The sequence below is a fragment of the Atractosteus spatula genome, chromosome 1, assembly GCF_055471065.1.
Source record: "Atractosteus spatula isolate fAtrSpa1 chromosome 1, fAtrSpa1.hap1, whole genome shotgun sequence".
In the NCBI taxonomy this organism is placed as follows: Eukaryota; Metazoa; Chordata; class Actinopteri; order Semionotiformes; family Lepisosteidae; genus Atractosteus; species Atractosteus spatula.
The window spans coordinates 18,565,807-18,582,413 of NC_142706.1; the positions used below are offsets into that span (position 1 = coordinate 18,565,807).

Sequence of the window (16,607 nt, forward strand, 5' to 3'; positions counted from 1 at the left end):
ATTTGCAAAGGTTAATCGTTACTCAAAAACTAGAATGTGAAATTTCACATGAGAATTCAACTCCCATTATTTAATATGTACAGTAAAAGCTTATGACCCATTTCAGGTCTTGAAAATCACCCAATATTATAAATTGTTCCTTCACTACATTAAGATTACTAAATTGTCCCAATAATAACACAATGGAATGTTTATGAGTATAAACACATTTAATTTAATACACTAATTTAAGACAAAATACAAAAATTGTGAACTGTAGCTTACATGCAAGATCAAGGCAATGCAATTGTCTTTTTCAGTCCTTGTTCCAATCAAGTTTTTCAAGGTAATCCTTACCTTCTTTTCATTGCTTTCATGACACCTGAATCACTGACTGAAATGATGTTAAAAGAAAGAGAATTTTTACTAATAAGCGAGAACTATTGCAATGGAAGTGGCCATGAAGAGAAACACATTACTGTGAAAATGGCATAATACAGTGAAAAATGTGTATTAAAATACTTGCTTAATTGTAGCAAAAATGTACAGGATATAAATCAGTAAGATAGCTATGGGTGGATATAATTAGTTACTATGTAATATACTGTACAAAGTAATGGTTGTGCTTAATAATAATAATTAAGAAAATTTAAAATGTACCTCACATGAGGTACCTTTAAATTGAATCTTGTCCAGCATAGTAAATGAGTTTAAAAAAAGAGTTTCTGAGGTAGCCCCTTCCACTTTGAGCTTTATTTTTTTACGTGATTTTTCTGTTTCTATCCATTAACCATCTTAATCCAAAGACATGCCTTGAATATGTCTTGAATACTTACTGCGTTCAATTTGAAAATCAATCTTTTTGAGGAATGTTATGAAAGCTAATAACAAAATCTAAATATACCATATCCTATGATTTGTTTGTATCTGTTCTTACTGTGATTAACTCTTCTAGATCCCTGATGACTATCCTTGATAATCTTTTTTCCCCATACAGTTTATTCTCTTGTGTAATTATAATTATTGTTTCCATAAACTTAGTCAATCATTTTATGTATGGGTATAACAGTACCGTATAATAGCAAATTAACTTTCAATGGGTATCACCTCTGTCTTGAGAGACTATTGAAAGAATTTTGCCAATGGCCTATGAATAACGTTTCTTATTTTTTAAGAAAAATTTGTAGAGCAAATTCAGACCCTGAAGATGTGATAATGCTATTTAATATAGAACGTATTAAACTTAATAAGGAACAAATGAATGTTGTTTGTTTCTTCCATGGTAAACATCTGAGAGCAGTACTGATTTAGTAGTCATCAACCATTTTGTTTTGCTAATATAAAGGATTCCCACTATTACCTTTAAAATAAAATAACAGTTTACTTCATCATTTGACTGTTCTTTTGATGTTCTAATAATGGATAAAATATTTTATTGGGTAGTTCTTCTCTATTTCTTTGCTTATTGTTTATGTTATTATTGACGAATATCCTTGTTTTGCCCATGCTTGCTGTAGATTAAAGGCATTTCTTTAATTGATGCTGTTTTTTAATCATATCGTAAAGAGTTCCTTCCTCATGATGTTTCCATTAAAGAATTTGGGCTACTGGTTTGTAGCCTTTGAGTTACGTACTACAGATACTACCATGCTGCTGCTGTGGCTGTTAGTACTACTACTGTGCTGCTGGCATGCACTTTTATTGAACTTGAGCAGAAAAAGAAAATAAATGAACTCTAAAACGAAGTAACAAAATATAGAATGTTCAATGTGTGTTCTTCTGTAGATTTAGAATTGCATTGCTTTATCTTAGGTGTCTTTCTTGCAGCAGGAATAAGAGATCTTATTGAGGGCTGTAAAGCTTTGTTACTTAAGTGATTAGCATAATTAGAATTATCGTCTGCCTCTCTTCCATACATGCATAAATCACAGACTTATCTCAAACCTCTGTAAAACTATTTTAGCATTTTATAAAGTCAGACAGCTTTAAATAATAAATAACAACTGGTGCTAAGTAACCTCAGATTGCACAGTTTCACAGAGTTGTCGTTTGATTTATTTTCAGTTGTCTGACAGCTAATTTAAGGCAGATAATTGAGAAAGCCAAGGTTTAATATATTAGATCCTGTGGATTCAGCATGGCTAAAAATGAGAAATGTGCAGATTCAATTTGAATCTGACAATGCTGTCAAGTGTTTGCCCTTGGGGCCGTCTCAGGTTGAAAGAATCTAGCTTTCACTTTTTCCTGCTGTATTTTCATCAGGATAAACTTCACTTTGTGCTTGTCTGTATTTGGGTCAAATAATTATGCAGGAAACCACAATTTATTTCCAGCATTGCAGCTCTTTTGAAACTTAGAAAGTATGGCCTGTTAGAATAGTATAGTCTTGGTAAATCTGTTCTTCTAAATTATTTTTTATGTTTTATTTTACAGGTAAATTTGTACAGTTTTTATTTTTTTTGTGGGAAGCTGTATGTGTGCTTTGCTGTATGTATATAAACTGGACAGTCGATATGCTTTAAATTAAATTATAGATTATTTTTCATCTACTTAATTTTAATCTATCCCTTTTATTCATCCTGTCTTTCTGACAGTTTAAAAATGAGTATACCTCTTTTTTGTAGTTTCAAAAAACAGAACAGGGAGGTCTAAATACTTTTGAAAAGCACTATAATCTTAATTCTAACATCAAAGATAAAAGAATTTATGAATGGGTGTGCTATATATTAAAAGATTATAAGATTATATATAGTATATGCTATATATGCCATTCCTTACCACACTAGAACTGACCTGTTCCCTGTCTAACAGTTCCAAAGTTTAAATACTTCTTGACTGCTCTGTGCACAAAGTTTCCCTATACGTCAGAGCCCCCCCAGTTCAAGAGCAACCTGCCCTGCTTGTACAGGTCTCATTTGCTGCAGAGGGATACCCACCCCCCCAAAGCCCCATAGGCCTAAATCTCTACTCCTCTTCACAATCTTTTAGTCTTGTGTTAAATCGCCTTCTTTTTACTTCCCCAGGCTTGCATATGGAACCAGCAGAATACCTGAGAATTGCATTTCCAAACAAAATGTCTACTTTTGTCTTGCAGGATCATCAACCTATTGTACCTACTCCTATTAAAATTACGTTTATTACTACATGGACCATGGTGAGGTATCTCCACCTCACCTTTAATCAGGAGCTTGTCCACTCATCCAGGGAGGTCTGCAATATGGGCAGCAAACAGACAAAAACTAAATGAGACTCCCTGTTGCTACTGCACACTGGACTGTCTTTACATCTAATAATCCAGTACCCTACTATCCCTGCTTTGCTTTGGAAAGTTGGGGGAGTGATCCCTTGGGTACCCTGGAATTCAGCATTTCCCAAATACTGTCAGCAATCGGATCTGTGTTCAGTAAGATCTGAATGTGGTCTCTCCTGTCCCTGCTCATGGCCTTTACACAGTGTTCATAAAGGATGCATTAATTAAGTTTAGCAATTCAGTAATATGTTTTGCACAGAGATTATAAATGTATTATAATTTGCACATGTATGAGGTAATTTTCCATTAATATACGGTACACAGTATATTAGTGTTAGAGAGCAGCTATTCTTTGTATGAACAATATGTGTTATACAGTACCTACTGCATTTAATCTAAGTGAAAGATTCCAAAAAGAACCTGGACTATATGGATGATCTAAATAAGCAATGATAATTCACTTACGGAAGCAAAACCTTGAAATTATACTACCCAGCTACAGTAATTTAATTGAAAATATGACTATTTCACATTACCTTCCATGGAAGAATGACAAAATAAAAAAACAACTCTTAGAAGCAACAAGAGTGATGATGATTTATCTTAACTATAACTGGAAAAAAATCAAGCAACAATAAGAATGTGTGGTGATTCCGAAGTTCAATGGTTTTTTCAATCACAGTTCCTTTATTTCTAAAAAGGCAAAGCACTTGACTCAAGTCATGACAACTATATTAAAATACAGTTAAAGTCTTTGAAATGTTTTGTGCAGGTGCTACTTTTTCCTGCATAACAATTTTCCTTTCTACATTTTAAACTCACATTTAGGAGTAAAAGACTTTGTGAGTTTCATCTCTAAAGTGTTATTTGAGAACTTCTTTGGAATCTGTAATATTGGCATTTTTATCTCCAAATTTTTATATAGAGATTATACGGTATTTTATTACTAGTAAATAAGTTAATTTTTATATGCTGTATTTTAATATTTCTCTCTGTATTTTTTTTCTCATGCACGAAGTTAGTGGTTCTTAAAAACAAGTGGTTAGTTGTTTGAATTTTGTAGGCTTATTGTTATTTTTTTCCAGAATGTTTAGTCAAGATAATCCATACCAATATAATGGAGAAGAGGTTATATTGTTCTATAGCAAATTGATCTTTAGAAGTGTACAAAGACAGGTCTTGAAAGGCCTTAATGAATCAGAAAACCACATTAAGGCTAGGTGACATGGTTTATTCAGTAAGGGGTCATAATGTGACAGGGGGTCACAATTGGAGAATGCCTTTAACATGATGAATTGGGGACACTTTACATAAAGAATTTTAGGTATCTGAAACAAGCTTCTCAGCCATTTTCCTGGGCTCCTTCAAGAAACATTTGGAAAATATTTATAGCCACAAATCTTCTAAACTACCAAAAGAGCAGAATGGGCTAAGTGATTTATTTGCAGTGTTTCTTATGTTTTAATGGCTTATTTTTGCCTTGCTTTGGTAATCCAGTAATTCAGTAAATATGAGTGCTAGAAGGTAGGAAGAACTCTCAAATGTAGTAAGCCCAAAGGTTTTAGATCACCAGCCTACGGCTTATTGAAAGAGAAACAACAGTCTTAATTGTCATGATCGCAAACAATTCCTCTTAAGGGCACTCCAACCCTTCCTTGTTTGCCTCATTCCCCACACCTGTTCCTTGTTCCAGCCCCTTTTCAGTTCCCCCTTAAAAGCCAGATGCTGACACTAATCCGGGCTCTGCATTGGTTTCCGCATCATGCGAGCCCGCGACCTGGATGCGCCAGGCTCCGTTATGCTTTTAGTTTCTGTTCCTGTTCCTGTTCCCGTTCCCATTTCCCCTGCCGGTCCCAACCCAGTTCTGGTTTTAAATCGTCTGTCCTGGATTGATTGCCTGGCCTTGGACTTTTGCCCTGTTTTTGGACTTCCCTCTTGACTCATCCTCAGATTGTTCGCCTCGGCCTCACCTCCCCCGACCACCAGCACTCCATGGACACGCTCCCCCTGTTTCATTCCCGTATCCTGCATGAATTTTCCCCCATGTTTTCTTCACTAATCCCTGGATTGTGTTGTCTACATAGGGTCTGCATAGGGAAAGAACTCTCCCTGACATTAATTATTTCAATAGAAACTTGATGAAATTGAAAATTATATTTAATTTTATTATCTAAAATGTTTCACTTTGCCTCTAACTTGAGGAGAGCACACAGACACAGCAGATGGTGAAGTTCCCGTTTTGGATTACTGTATATCTTAAAGGGAGTCAAAATTTAGCAACAAAGTGATTAAGACTGCAGAGAAAACCAAAAACAACATACTAAATAGTACAAAGAATTAATATTACGATCCTCAGTGTGTGTTTTTCTTAATTAATAACTGTCTGCTGGTGAACCTTTAAAATAAATTAATTATCTTTTTATATTTAAGTTAGAAAAGCAAATTACAGGCACACCACAGATTATATTTGATATTGGTCTCCTACTCTCCATTCATTTGACTAGCTCAACTGGTAAAGGCACTTAAATGAAAGCTCTATGATCTGCAGTAGGTGTTGTGGGTTCAAGCGTGTGGTCAAGTCACTAGTCAACTGATTTTCTAAATAACAAGTAATAGGTTTATTCCATGCTGAAAAGAGAAGAAAGAAAACGCAACGTTTTGGCTGTGGAGCCTTCTTCACATGTGACACCTTGACCCCTGAAGAAGGCTTTACGGCCGAAACTTTGTGTTTTCTTTCTTCTCTTTTCAGCATGGCATAAACCTATTATTTGTTCCCTTGCAGCCTATGCATGCTGACGCAGCTACCCACGTGATTCTCCAAGTGGCAACTCAGATTGTTCTGTTGATGAAATAAACCTCCTGTACAGGTCGGTTGGCTTAAATTTAAAAGATGATAATCTCAAATGTGAGCTGGTCAGAGAAGTATGTCTACTCCTGCTCATTCTCACAATGTTTGGCTACAGGGATCATAGACGTGATATGGAAACACACTACTGACAGGTCCAAATTAGGTGAATATATAACTAAATAACAGGAAAAGAAAGACTAATTAAGAATATTGAGTACATTTAAGATAATATTGAAAGCAGAATATAATTTCCATACTTGTATGTGTGGATTTTATTGTAACTATGCTACATATTTCTTTTTGCATAGTTGATGCAAAGGTTTGGGATTTCAAATATAAAAAAGACCTATCTGTGGATAAGGAGCCAGAATCAGAGCTGTAATCTATCTCTGCCATCTGGAGGAGAGAGCTAGAAAGCAATCCTCAAGGGCAGTCAACAATTTAATATGCAAGCAGGTTTATTATAATTAGGGTCAGTGCAAATTCACACCTACAGTAGCATTTACAAAATCGCTACCAGATGTTGGCTTGGCCAAATCAGTGATATTTAGATGGAAGTAATTAAACAACTGAATTTTTACAGTTACCACATTAACTACAACTTCATTGTTAAGTAAAGCTTCCTTTCTAAAATGCAGTGAGATGGTATGCTAATAAGAGTTTCATCATAGGAAAGATTAAATGATTAAAGAGGAATGATATATTTTCCCATATATTACACCATTTTCCTTAAGCTAAAATGCAAAGTAAAAGTTTTGTATTTTATTGAGGAATGCAATGTGCATAATTGCGTAGGGAGCAGGCAAAGCCGTGTTTGTCATTTACATTTTTTGGATTTACTATTGGAATTCATTATTCCTACAGTAAATGAAACACCTGGACTAAAGCAAAATATGCAAATATAGTAATGAAATGTGAATGCATGGCATATTTCCTAAAATGTTTTTGAATGTTAAGGATGTATGATTTGTGAAGAAAAAAATGACATCTACATTATGATTATAATGCATGTTTTTACCATGGCTAACTAAAAACTATTAATGCATACCAAATGCCATGCTTGATTACTGTGGTTCTAGTGTTTGTTTTTTAGAGTTGATACTTTGTTGTAACCTACAGTACAGTACACATTTGAGTCCATTGTATTTTGGTGATATAAAAGACTAAATAGAAATCTGTGTGGGTGGAGGTGATTTCTATACCAACTTTTATAGAACCTGTGTTGCAGTTAAGGGCTAAATTGCTTCATCCTCTGCACATTGATGATTTGACCATATCAAGGTATTATGCAGCTACAAGAAAGACAATGTTACTTTTACTTTAATCTTTTCAGAATTAAAACAGAAAAGTATTAAGCTACTGTAGCACCCAAAAGCTTCCGATTTACAGTATACCACTATCATGTTTTTTAGTGTTAGAAAACTCTAGAGAAGCTTAAGCATTTTATTAAATTAAATTGAATTAAATGTATAGTTTGATATCTGTGTTAAATGAACAACAGAAATGCATATGCAAATTTGACTCATAGGGTATGCACAATGCTCCAGAGCAGAGGTTTTCAAAAATTGATGTAAAGTTGTTTATAAAGAGCAGCTCCCTGAGCTTGTGTGCCTGTTTCCATGGAGACAGCCTCCATACCAAGCAGTTTAAGTAGGGCTTCAGGGTGATATTTACTGGAGTTGCTGTGAGACTTGTGAGACATCAGCATGTGAGATTTACTACATATCCAAGAGATACTTCTGGATCACAATTGTGTGTGAGTGTGTTGCCAATTCAAATGCCAGCTTGACTCATCCAGCAGCAGCATGAGGGTTTACTTACTCTGTGTGCATTTCCAGAATGGAGGTGCTGTCACTGTCTTTGGAGTAGCAGAAATGTTTGCTCTGAAACTATTTTAGACATACCTTTCCACAAGCTTCCAGTCTCAGTGGAGATGTTAAAATCTGGTTTGTGTAGGATAAGATTTAACCAATGAATAACGGGGATTTGTGGAAGTAAAAGTGACAACATGAAGGTATATTGACTTCTTGCTATTTGTGTCCATGTTAAGGTTGAAAGTGATAGAAAAATAGTAATTGCATCCTTGCTGACCTGTTCTCTATTTAGTTGTAGTTTGGTATATTTTGTATGAAAACAAAAAAAAAGATACATTTTGAAGATTTAAAATTGAATTTAGTGGGTGTCTATAAATTGTGTTTCAAAGATGCAAGGGAAAGGTATCATTATAGGTCTCTTCCCAACTTTATTAAGTTTATGGATATACTGTATGTGTCTTATAATTTAGGATATTATATCTCTAAGACATATTCAGTGGAACCTCTTACTGTAGTAGCTTCAGGAAAGGCAGGCAACACTCCACAAATAATACATTTGTGTGGCTAAGAAAGAAACTATTCCCTTATTTGGTCTAACCAGAAGGTTAGAAGGTGTTTAGAAGGTGACATCCTGAGTATGAGATAAAAGAAGCAGGGGGAACACACTGGACAGACTGGCCAAGGGCAGCTGCATTATTGTGAGGGCAGGAGAGTATGTCAGATGCCAGAGCTTTGGTGTTGTCTTCTTCTCTGTTCTGAAAAAAAATATTGTCATCAGAATGTTCTATATTTGTCCTTAGGGTGGCATTTAGTTTACATCAATAAACCTAATACCGCTGACCTAAATTTTTTCTGAAAAATGTGACTGTTTCATGTTTTTATAAATGTATTTTATAGAGTCACCAAAGAGTAGAGAGAGGCAGTATTCCCTTTAGAAGTTTACTGTGCTGTGGGTACTCCATGGATCACAATGTAACAAAAGCGTAGCTAAAGGTTAATGTGAAGTCATTTCACCTTCACCAGTTCTTTGTGGGCAAGGATTATAGTAGGTTTGTAAAACAATTTGTAACTAAAAGGGGGGATAAAAATATTATTATAGATAATTCTAAATTTAAAGTGGAAAAGTTGTGTTGGAATATTACTTTTTTTTTCAGGACAGAACATTTACTGCTTTTTTGAGTATATTTTTAAATTATATTATTGTTCTAATGCTTTGACATACTATAGTGTATAAGGTCAATTTAAGCAAATGTCATGTTTATAGAAATAGGTAATTGGGCACATATTAATTAATGAAAAGCTACACACTGTTGCGTTCAGTGCATTGTGTATGCAAATGTGTGTCGCACAAAAACATATACTGTACACATAAAGGGAAGTTGTTATAGCAGTTAGATTTGGTATTTTAAGAATTTCTAGATTACAACTTATGTGATCTCACTAATAATTTGACAGTTTTATATTTTCACAGGCACTAAAATTTAAATTGCAGGATAAGAATTACTTTTATCCTGAACTGCTAAAAAATATTAAGATAAAAAATATATGCCACACCTTTTCTTTTGTTAATAATGGTAACTGAAGCTTTTATTTCTGAAGTTGGTGAATATCGTTGCTTTCACTTATGTGTTTGTTTTTATAAGGAAATCAATAACCCTCATTAACAGAAAGTAACCTGGTCAAGGGAAAACATGCTCTTTCATTAACTATCAAATGACCTCATTGTGCCAGACACACACCACTTCTTCGGCTTTTTAGTAATAGAAACATCCACTGATGTTTTTTTTTCTCTTTTTTTATGGTTGAAGTAAGAAGACCTTAGTATTTTTTTTGAGCTTTATAAATGTTTTTGCTCTGCTAATTTGATATATATATTAAAACTAATACTATGTAGAATCTTAAAATGAAATCAGAATCTGTAAAGGCAAGTCTGATTTGAGGGCTAGGATTAGATCTACAGTAGGTCACTATTAGTGAGCATAATATGCCCCATCTAGAAACTGTGTGAGCATTTACAGACTTCACGGTAAACAAGTTAAACTGTGTTGGACCAATGGGTACTTAATGTATGATGGCTCAGCTCCTGTGAGTGAGTCCAGAGACTGAACTTGTGAATATTTTTTTATTGCTGTCACATTATCCAGCATTATCCTTGAATGCTGAGACTCAGGCATTCCATTTGCGTCACAGCTCCAGGGAACATTACCATATTCATATGAAAAACTGTAGCGAGAGGCATGTAGTGTCATTTACAATGGTGCTTAGAATGAGACGCACAAGCCAAAAGATTGATTTTCATGCACGATGAAGGCATCTCATTGGTTTGTTATGTAGGTATACCTATTTTGTTTTTGCGGGACGACAGTTATGCCTGCTTGACTTTTGGTTATTTTTAACAGCCTTTGTAATTTGTGATTTACTTAATAGTCTTAATGTAATTTCAGTAAACTATTTTGTTAAAATAATGTTGGAGGAGAATGATTAAAAAAAACAAGCCAAACCCTGTTTCAGTTTTTGTTTTTTACCTGTCTTTATTTTTCTTCTTCTTGCAGAGCCTTGACAGAATGGTAGACTGCATCAGCAAAGTCATGCTTCACACAGCTATATCATGCTGGCAACCATTCTTGGGACTGGCCCTTGTGGTGATCTGCATTGGCTCCGCCATTGGATGCCCCGCCCGCTGTGACTGCTCAGCACAGAGCAAGTCCGTCATTTGCCACCGGAAACGCCTCACGGTGATCCCTGAGGGTATTCCCATTGAGACCAAGATCCTTGACCTCAGCAAGAACAAGCTGAAAAGTGTTAACCCGGATGAATTTGCCTCTTACCCTCTTCTGGAGGAACTGGACCTCAGCGACAACATCATTGGGAATGTGGAGCCTGGGGCCTTCAACACCCTGTACAACTTGCGTTCCCTCAGTCTCAAGAGCAACAGGATCAAGCTGATCCCCCTGGGTGTCTTTACTGGATTATCTAACTTAACTCTCTTGGATATCAGTGACAACAAAATAGTTATCTTGCTAGATTACATGTTTCAGCATTTACATAACCTGAAGTCTTTGGAAGTGGGCGACAATGACCTGGTGTACATTTCTCATCGGGCCTTTAGTGGGCTACTCAGCCTGGAGCACCTGACCTTGGAGAGGTGTAACCTGACTGCTGTGCCCACAGAAGCTCTCTCACACCTATACAACCTGGTCAGCCTCAGTCTGCGTTACCTCAGCATCAACACTCTGCACGCCTACTCTTTTAAGAAGCTATTTCGTCTGAGGCACCTAGAGATCGATAATTGGCCAATGTTGGATATGTTCCCTGCAAACACCTTGCACAGCCTGAATCTCACCACACTGTCTGTTACTAACACCAATTTGTCTGAGGTTCCTTTTCTTGCCTTGAAGCACTTGTCGTATCTCACACACCTCAACCTCTCTTACAACCGCATCAGCAGTATTGAGGCAGGCATGTTTATGGATCTCACCCATCTGCAGGAGCTACACATGGTTGGAGCCCAGTTAGTTACCATTGAGCCTCATGCCTTCCAAAATTTGAGGTCCCTGAGAGTCCTGAATGTTTCTCATAACAGGCTGGACACCTTGGAAAGGAGTGTGTTCCAGGCACCTGAAAATCTCGAGATGCTCTGCTTGGACAACAACCCACTGGTGTGTGACTGCCGTCTCCTGTGGATATTGCAGAGGAGGCGTTCCCTCTCTTTTTGTGACACACAGCCTGAATGCATGACCCCAGAGGGCATTCGAGGGACACCGTTCAGGGATTTTCCGGAGACGCTTCTTTCGTACTATGTAACATGCACAAAGCCAAAAATCCGTGAGAATAAGACACAGCAGCTGTTCATCAATGAGGGACAGACAGCAAGAATGTTTTGCAATGCTGAAGGATCACCTCGACCCTTTGTTTACTGGATTACACCACGTAGGCGTCTGGTTACAAATAAATCTAATGGGAGAGCAACAGTTTATGACAATGGCACACTAGAAATAAAGGTTTCCGAGGTTCAGGACAGTGGAACCTATATTTGTGTGGCCAGTAATGCTGCTGGCAATGATACATATTCTGCCTCATTGGCAGTAAAGGGCCTTGCCAGTGACAGGTCGCTTTATGCAAACAGGACCTCTCTGTATTATACAGATACAAACAACACTTCTCCAAATGGAACTAACGTGTACAACACGACATTTGCCTTGGACCTAAAGACCATTCTAGTGTCAACAGCAATGGGCTGCTTTACGTTCCTTGGCGTGGTCTTGTTTTGCTTCCTGCTCCTTTTTGTGTGGAGCCGAGGGAAAGGCAAGCATAAAAACAACATTGACATAGAGTATATACCCCGAAAGTCCAATGGGGCAGTTGCGGAAGGGGCAGAGCAAAGTGGCCCCCGCCGATTTAACATGAAAATGATTTAGGGAGCAATGTCTTTATATGAAAATACTTGACACATCTTGGAGAATTCTAAAAGGGGTAGCCGGGTGAGAATGACGTCGTCTTCTACAGAAGAAAGAAGCAGTTATGGACCTTCTGAAATAGTAACAGTTGTAATACAAAAAGGGTTGTGTTTGCTATTGTACAGAGCTACGAGTAAGCCTGATTACAGTAGCTTGGATACTCACTAGTGGCTAAGTAACTATCAGAGGACCTTAAAAATAGGCAGTTTGTTGGAGTCTGTTATCAGCATTTCAGCATTTTTTATTGCCGACAGTTAATCCTACAGTGGAGGATTTAATTATAAAGACAGTTCAACCTAACCGAAAATGTACAGTAAACTTTGTATTTAAAGAACTATTCCTATTTGTTAAGTCTTGCATCATACTCACTGCAAAGAAGCAACAGTGAAATGGAATGTCTTTAGATATATATGACCTTTTAAAGCAATATGGATGGGATACTGCTTTAGAAGTTAGAATCAAGGATTCCCCTTGTTAAATCAGAAAAATTAGGCTTACTTTAACTTCACAATCTCAAACTGCAGCAAATGGGAAAGGGCTTTAGTAAATTTGCAGTATAATTTATGCATTAGGAAGAAAATCCATTTAATTTTTTTTCATCAAATTGGAAAACAAGGAAATGTTAAGCATTATATCCTTGCTGCAATTAAACAGTGAAAATTTTTTTGGGGTTATCTGCTGAGGAATCAATTAGTGTAAGGGAGATTTTATATCGGATGTTAGTTCCAGGGTTTTTAAAAGTAATAAAATGGCAATTATTTTAAAGCTAAATAAGAATATAGAGTATATACATTTTATCATACTGCAATTTACATACTTGTTTTGAACTACCGTATTAACCACTGTTTTTGTCCTTTCTTGTCTTTCTTTCTTCATTCAGCTTCACCCTAATCAGGTGATAATCTATTGGTCTCATTAATTACGTCTCCAGTTTCTGCAGTGAGATTACAATCATTTCCAGTTAGAAATTTGGAATTTGTTACACTCTGTGGTAGTTTCTCATTTTTGTTGTAAAAGCATTTAGATTGTGAAAAAGTTCAAAGTATGACAAAGATGTATGTGGAATAAAGAAAATCCATTTGTAACATGGAGTATGTGTACATCTAGAATGCATTGCAAGTAAAGCAACTACCAACTTGAAGTCGCATGCTTGTGAATGATACATTTTGAAAACACCACATTTTTAGGCCTACATTGGATACATCAAGCTTGCATATTGGAATCTTATATTATATACAGTATAACATTTAGTTCTGCAGTTTTTACTTGTCTCCTTTTGTCAAGTTTGGAAGTTGAAGTTGTCAAAGAGAAACAGTCAGAGTTTGAATAAGAGTTTGAAGAAAAATCAATTTTATATATAGCATAAACTGCACATTGTTTTTTTTAAATATATACATGTACAGTAGCATGCACCTTCTCATATCTGAAAGGTTGCTAAATATACTGAAACTGCATTATTTCCAATCACATATTTACACAGCACCATGGATTCCTACAGATGTTAGCTACTCTGGGTCTTTAATATATAATGTGCAAAAAGTAAGACAGACCCCTTGACTTGAAACCTTGAGAACCACAGCACTACAGCACATCAAGCAAAGAGTTAAACTACAGTATTTCAATTAGTTGAATCAAGTATTTATTGGCTCACATGGAATTACAAAGAGTTGATTCTAATTCAATTCAACTGCAACATTTCACAGAAATAGAAATAGAATCATGAATCTTTTTTTATCCAAAAGCGAACCTGAAAAAAAAATAATTCTAATAAAACTGTAAAAGGGGAAAACACTTCATTCAATTGCCAAATCCTTGGAGACCTGTGATTTTATGTGTTGACATTGAAATAAAATCAATGAATAAAAAACAATTATCAGATTAGGCTTGTTTAAGCAACTACAAGATGTAGTATGAATTTAAATTAGGGTTCACAAATGAATGTGAGTTTCTAATTGTCATTCCGGGTTAACATCACCATTTTATCATCAGTGTGATGTACAATAGGAGAAGGCATATCTATTACATTTAACCCTTGAAGGTCTTGAATCTGAGTTAGTGTAACCAACATATTTTGCAATGAAGGTTATCTTATGCTAGGAGTAAGAAATTATTGAGTGAGGAGGGACACATAAATAAAAGAATGGAAAATAAAGATGTATTATAGTATGCTCATCCATTTATTCCTCTTGTGTCAAGATATTTATCTTTAGGACCATGAGATAAAATCCTTGTCCTAAAGTGCCACAATATATTCTAGTTTTAATTACAGTTGAGCTCCAATCAGTTGGACCAATCAGTTGCATTGCAAAATGAGAAGTAAATAAGCACTTCAAATCTCTTCTCATTGCATATTTAAAAGTTGCCTATAAAAACTGCTGGACTAAGTTACTCCAGGTGCAGGTTGCACTAAATGAGAGGATACCCAGTAGCAACTGAACAATACAAATCTTCCAGTGACACTTATGAAACCAACCATATAATAAGAATTGCTTACACTTATATAGCGCTTTTCTAGACACTACACTCAAAGCGCTTTACAGGTAATGACAGGGACTTCCCTCCACCACCACCAATGTGCAGCATCCACCTGGATGATGTGACGGCAGCCAAAGTGCGCCAGAACGCTCACCACACATCAGCTATAAGTGGGAAGGAGAACAGAGTAATGAAGCCAATTCATAGATGGGGATTAATAGGAGGCCATGATTGGTAAGGGCCAATGGTAAATTTGGCCAGGACGCCGGGGTTACATCCCTACTTTTTTCAAGAAAGGCCATGGGATTTTTAATGACCACAGAGAGTCAGGACCTCGGCTTTATATCTCATCCAAAGGACGGCACCTGTTTACAGTATAGTGTCCCCATCACAATACTGGGGCATTAGGACCCACATAGTCCACAGGGTAAGTGCCCCTGCTGGCCCAACTAACACCTCTTCCACCATCCAATAAATCAATTCTGAATGCAGTTACACATTGTTTTCTGATTTTAAAATTAGGGGGTACAACATGCGTTTGGCTGCAAATGATATTGTTACTGATTATTCTTTTAGACAGATTATCTACAGTATATGTCACTTATAAATATATAGATACAGATAGCTGTCACTTTTATATTTAAACATTATCCTTACCATGCTGCTCTCAGACACAATCCTCTAAAAGGAGTAAATAAATAATTTGGGTGGGAGTTCTGGAAATATTTAGGAAATATATGGGTATGTACTGTGTGTTTTAGATGATAGTAGTTGCATAGACCTAATAGCCTATGTGAGAAAATAGCAAAAAGGATACATGGTATACATATATACTGTACAGTACATAACACACACAGCTGTTTTGTGAATTTATATAAGTCTAAATTAATAACAGATCAAAAAGAAATCTATATTGACACAATAATGTGATATAGAACCAAGATATCTCACATCTGCACTTTTAATTCCTTATATACAGTACTGTATTTCGTGTAAGCTTTGTTAAGACTGGTGAAATTTGTAAATTTGTCTAAGCCTGATTTGAAAAATCTGGGAAATATTTTGATAATCCTTTCTGAATTTTACCATTAAGGGTAGTAATTAATTATAAGGTAGTTACATCAAAATAGATACAAATTTTCTTTCTCCTTAACAGTGTTAAATCAGCAGCAGTTCATCATGTAATTGAACTACAGTTTGATAGAGATTTAAATAGTGTATGTTGATTCGTTTTTTCTCTATTCACACAAATGACAAAACCTTTCCCTTTTTGCTTTTACCAATCACATTTTGTAAGTATATAAAGATACACAATAACAAATTGTGAATAGGAAGAATATATTTTTCTAGCACTATGAAATCATATGCTCTTTGCTGTAATTTAAAGCAGCAGATAATGCCTTTTTATATTCACCTCAATTAAAAGACCCTTTTCCCAAGCACAAGTTATATGTGATCATAATTATCATAAGCAGTTCTGCCCTTATCCTTTGAGCTTTGAATGAGACTGTGAAACACATTAACACTGATGGCCCTAGCTGAAGAGTCTGTTAGTTTAATATATGGAAAGTTTCAAAAGTGATTATAATTTGAAACTGTTTACACTGCTGTGCAACAGTCTTACAGAGTTTGGATTGTCATTGATTTTCCTAAATGATTCTTCCTGTTTATGCAGAAACAGTTTTGTGAGTGATCTTTCAATTTCCAATCATTTTGTTTTAAACAAATCATTTCTATATTTTGTATTACAAAAAATATATATTTTATTTGTATGGATCCATAAA

At 35.7% G+C, this 16,607-nt stretch overlaps 1 protein-coding gene across 2 annotated transcripts in view; it reads left to right on the forward strand.

Annotated features, from left to right (window-relative positions):
* The window catches only part of LOC148840699 (leucine-rich repeat and immunoglobulin-like domain-containing nogo receptor-interacting protein 2), a 318,418-nt gene extending 304,281 nt beyond the window's left edge, over positions 1-14,137 (forward strand). For both annotated transcript variants that reach the window (XM_088933170.1, XM_088933258.1), the window contains one exon: positions 10,444-14,137. In XM_088933170.1, the coding sequence (XP_088789296.1) occupies positions 10,456-12,309 (1,854 nt within the window). In that variant the 5' untranslated portion in view covers positions 10,444-10,455 and the 3' untranslated portion in view covers positions 12,310-14,137. The remainder of the gene's footprint in view (positions 1-10,443) is intronic.
* The last annotated feature ends 2,470 nt before the right edge of the window (positions 14,138-16,607 follow it).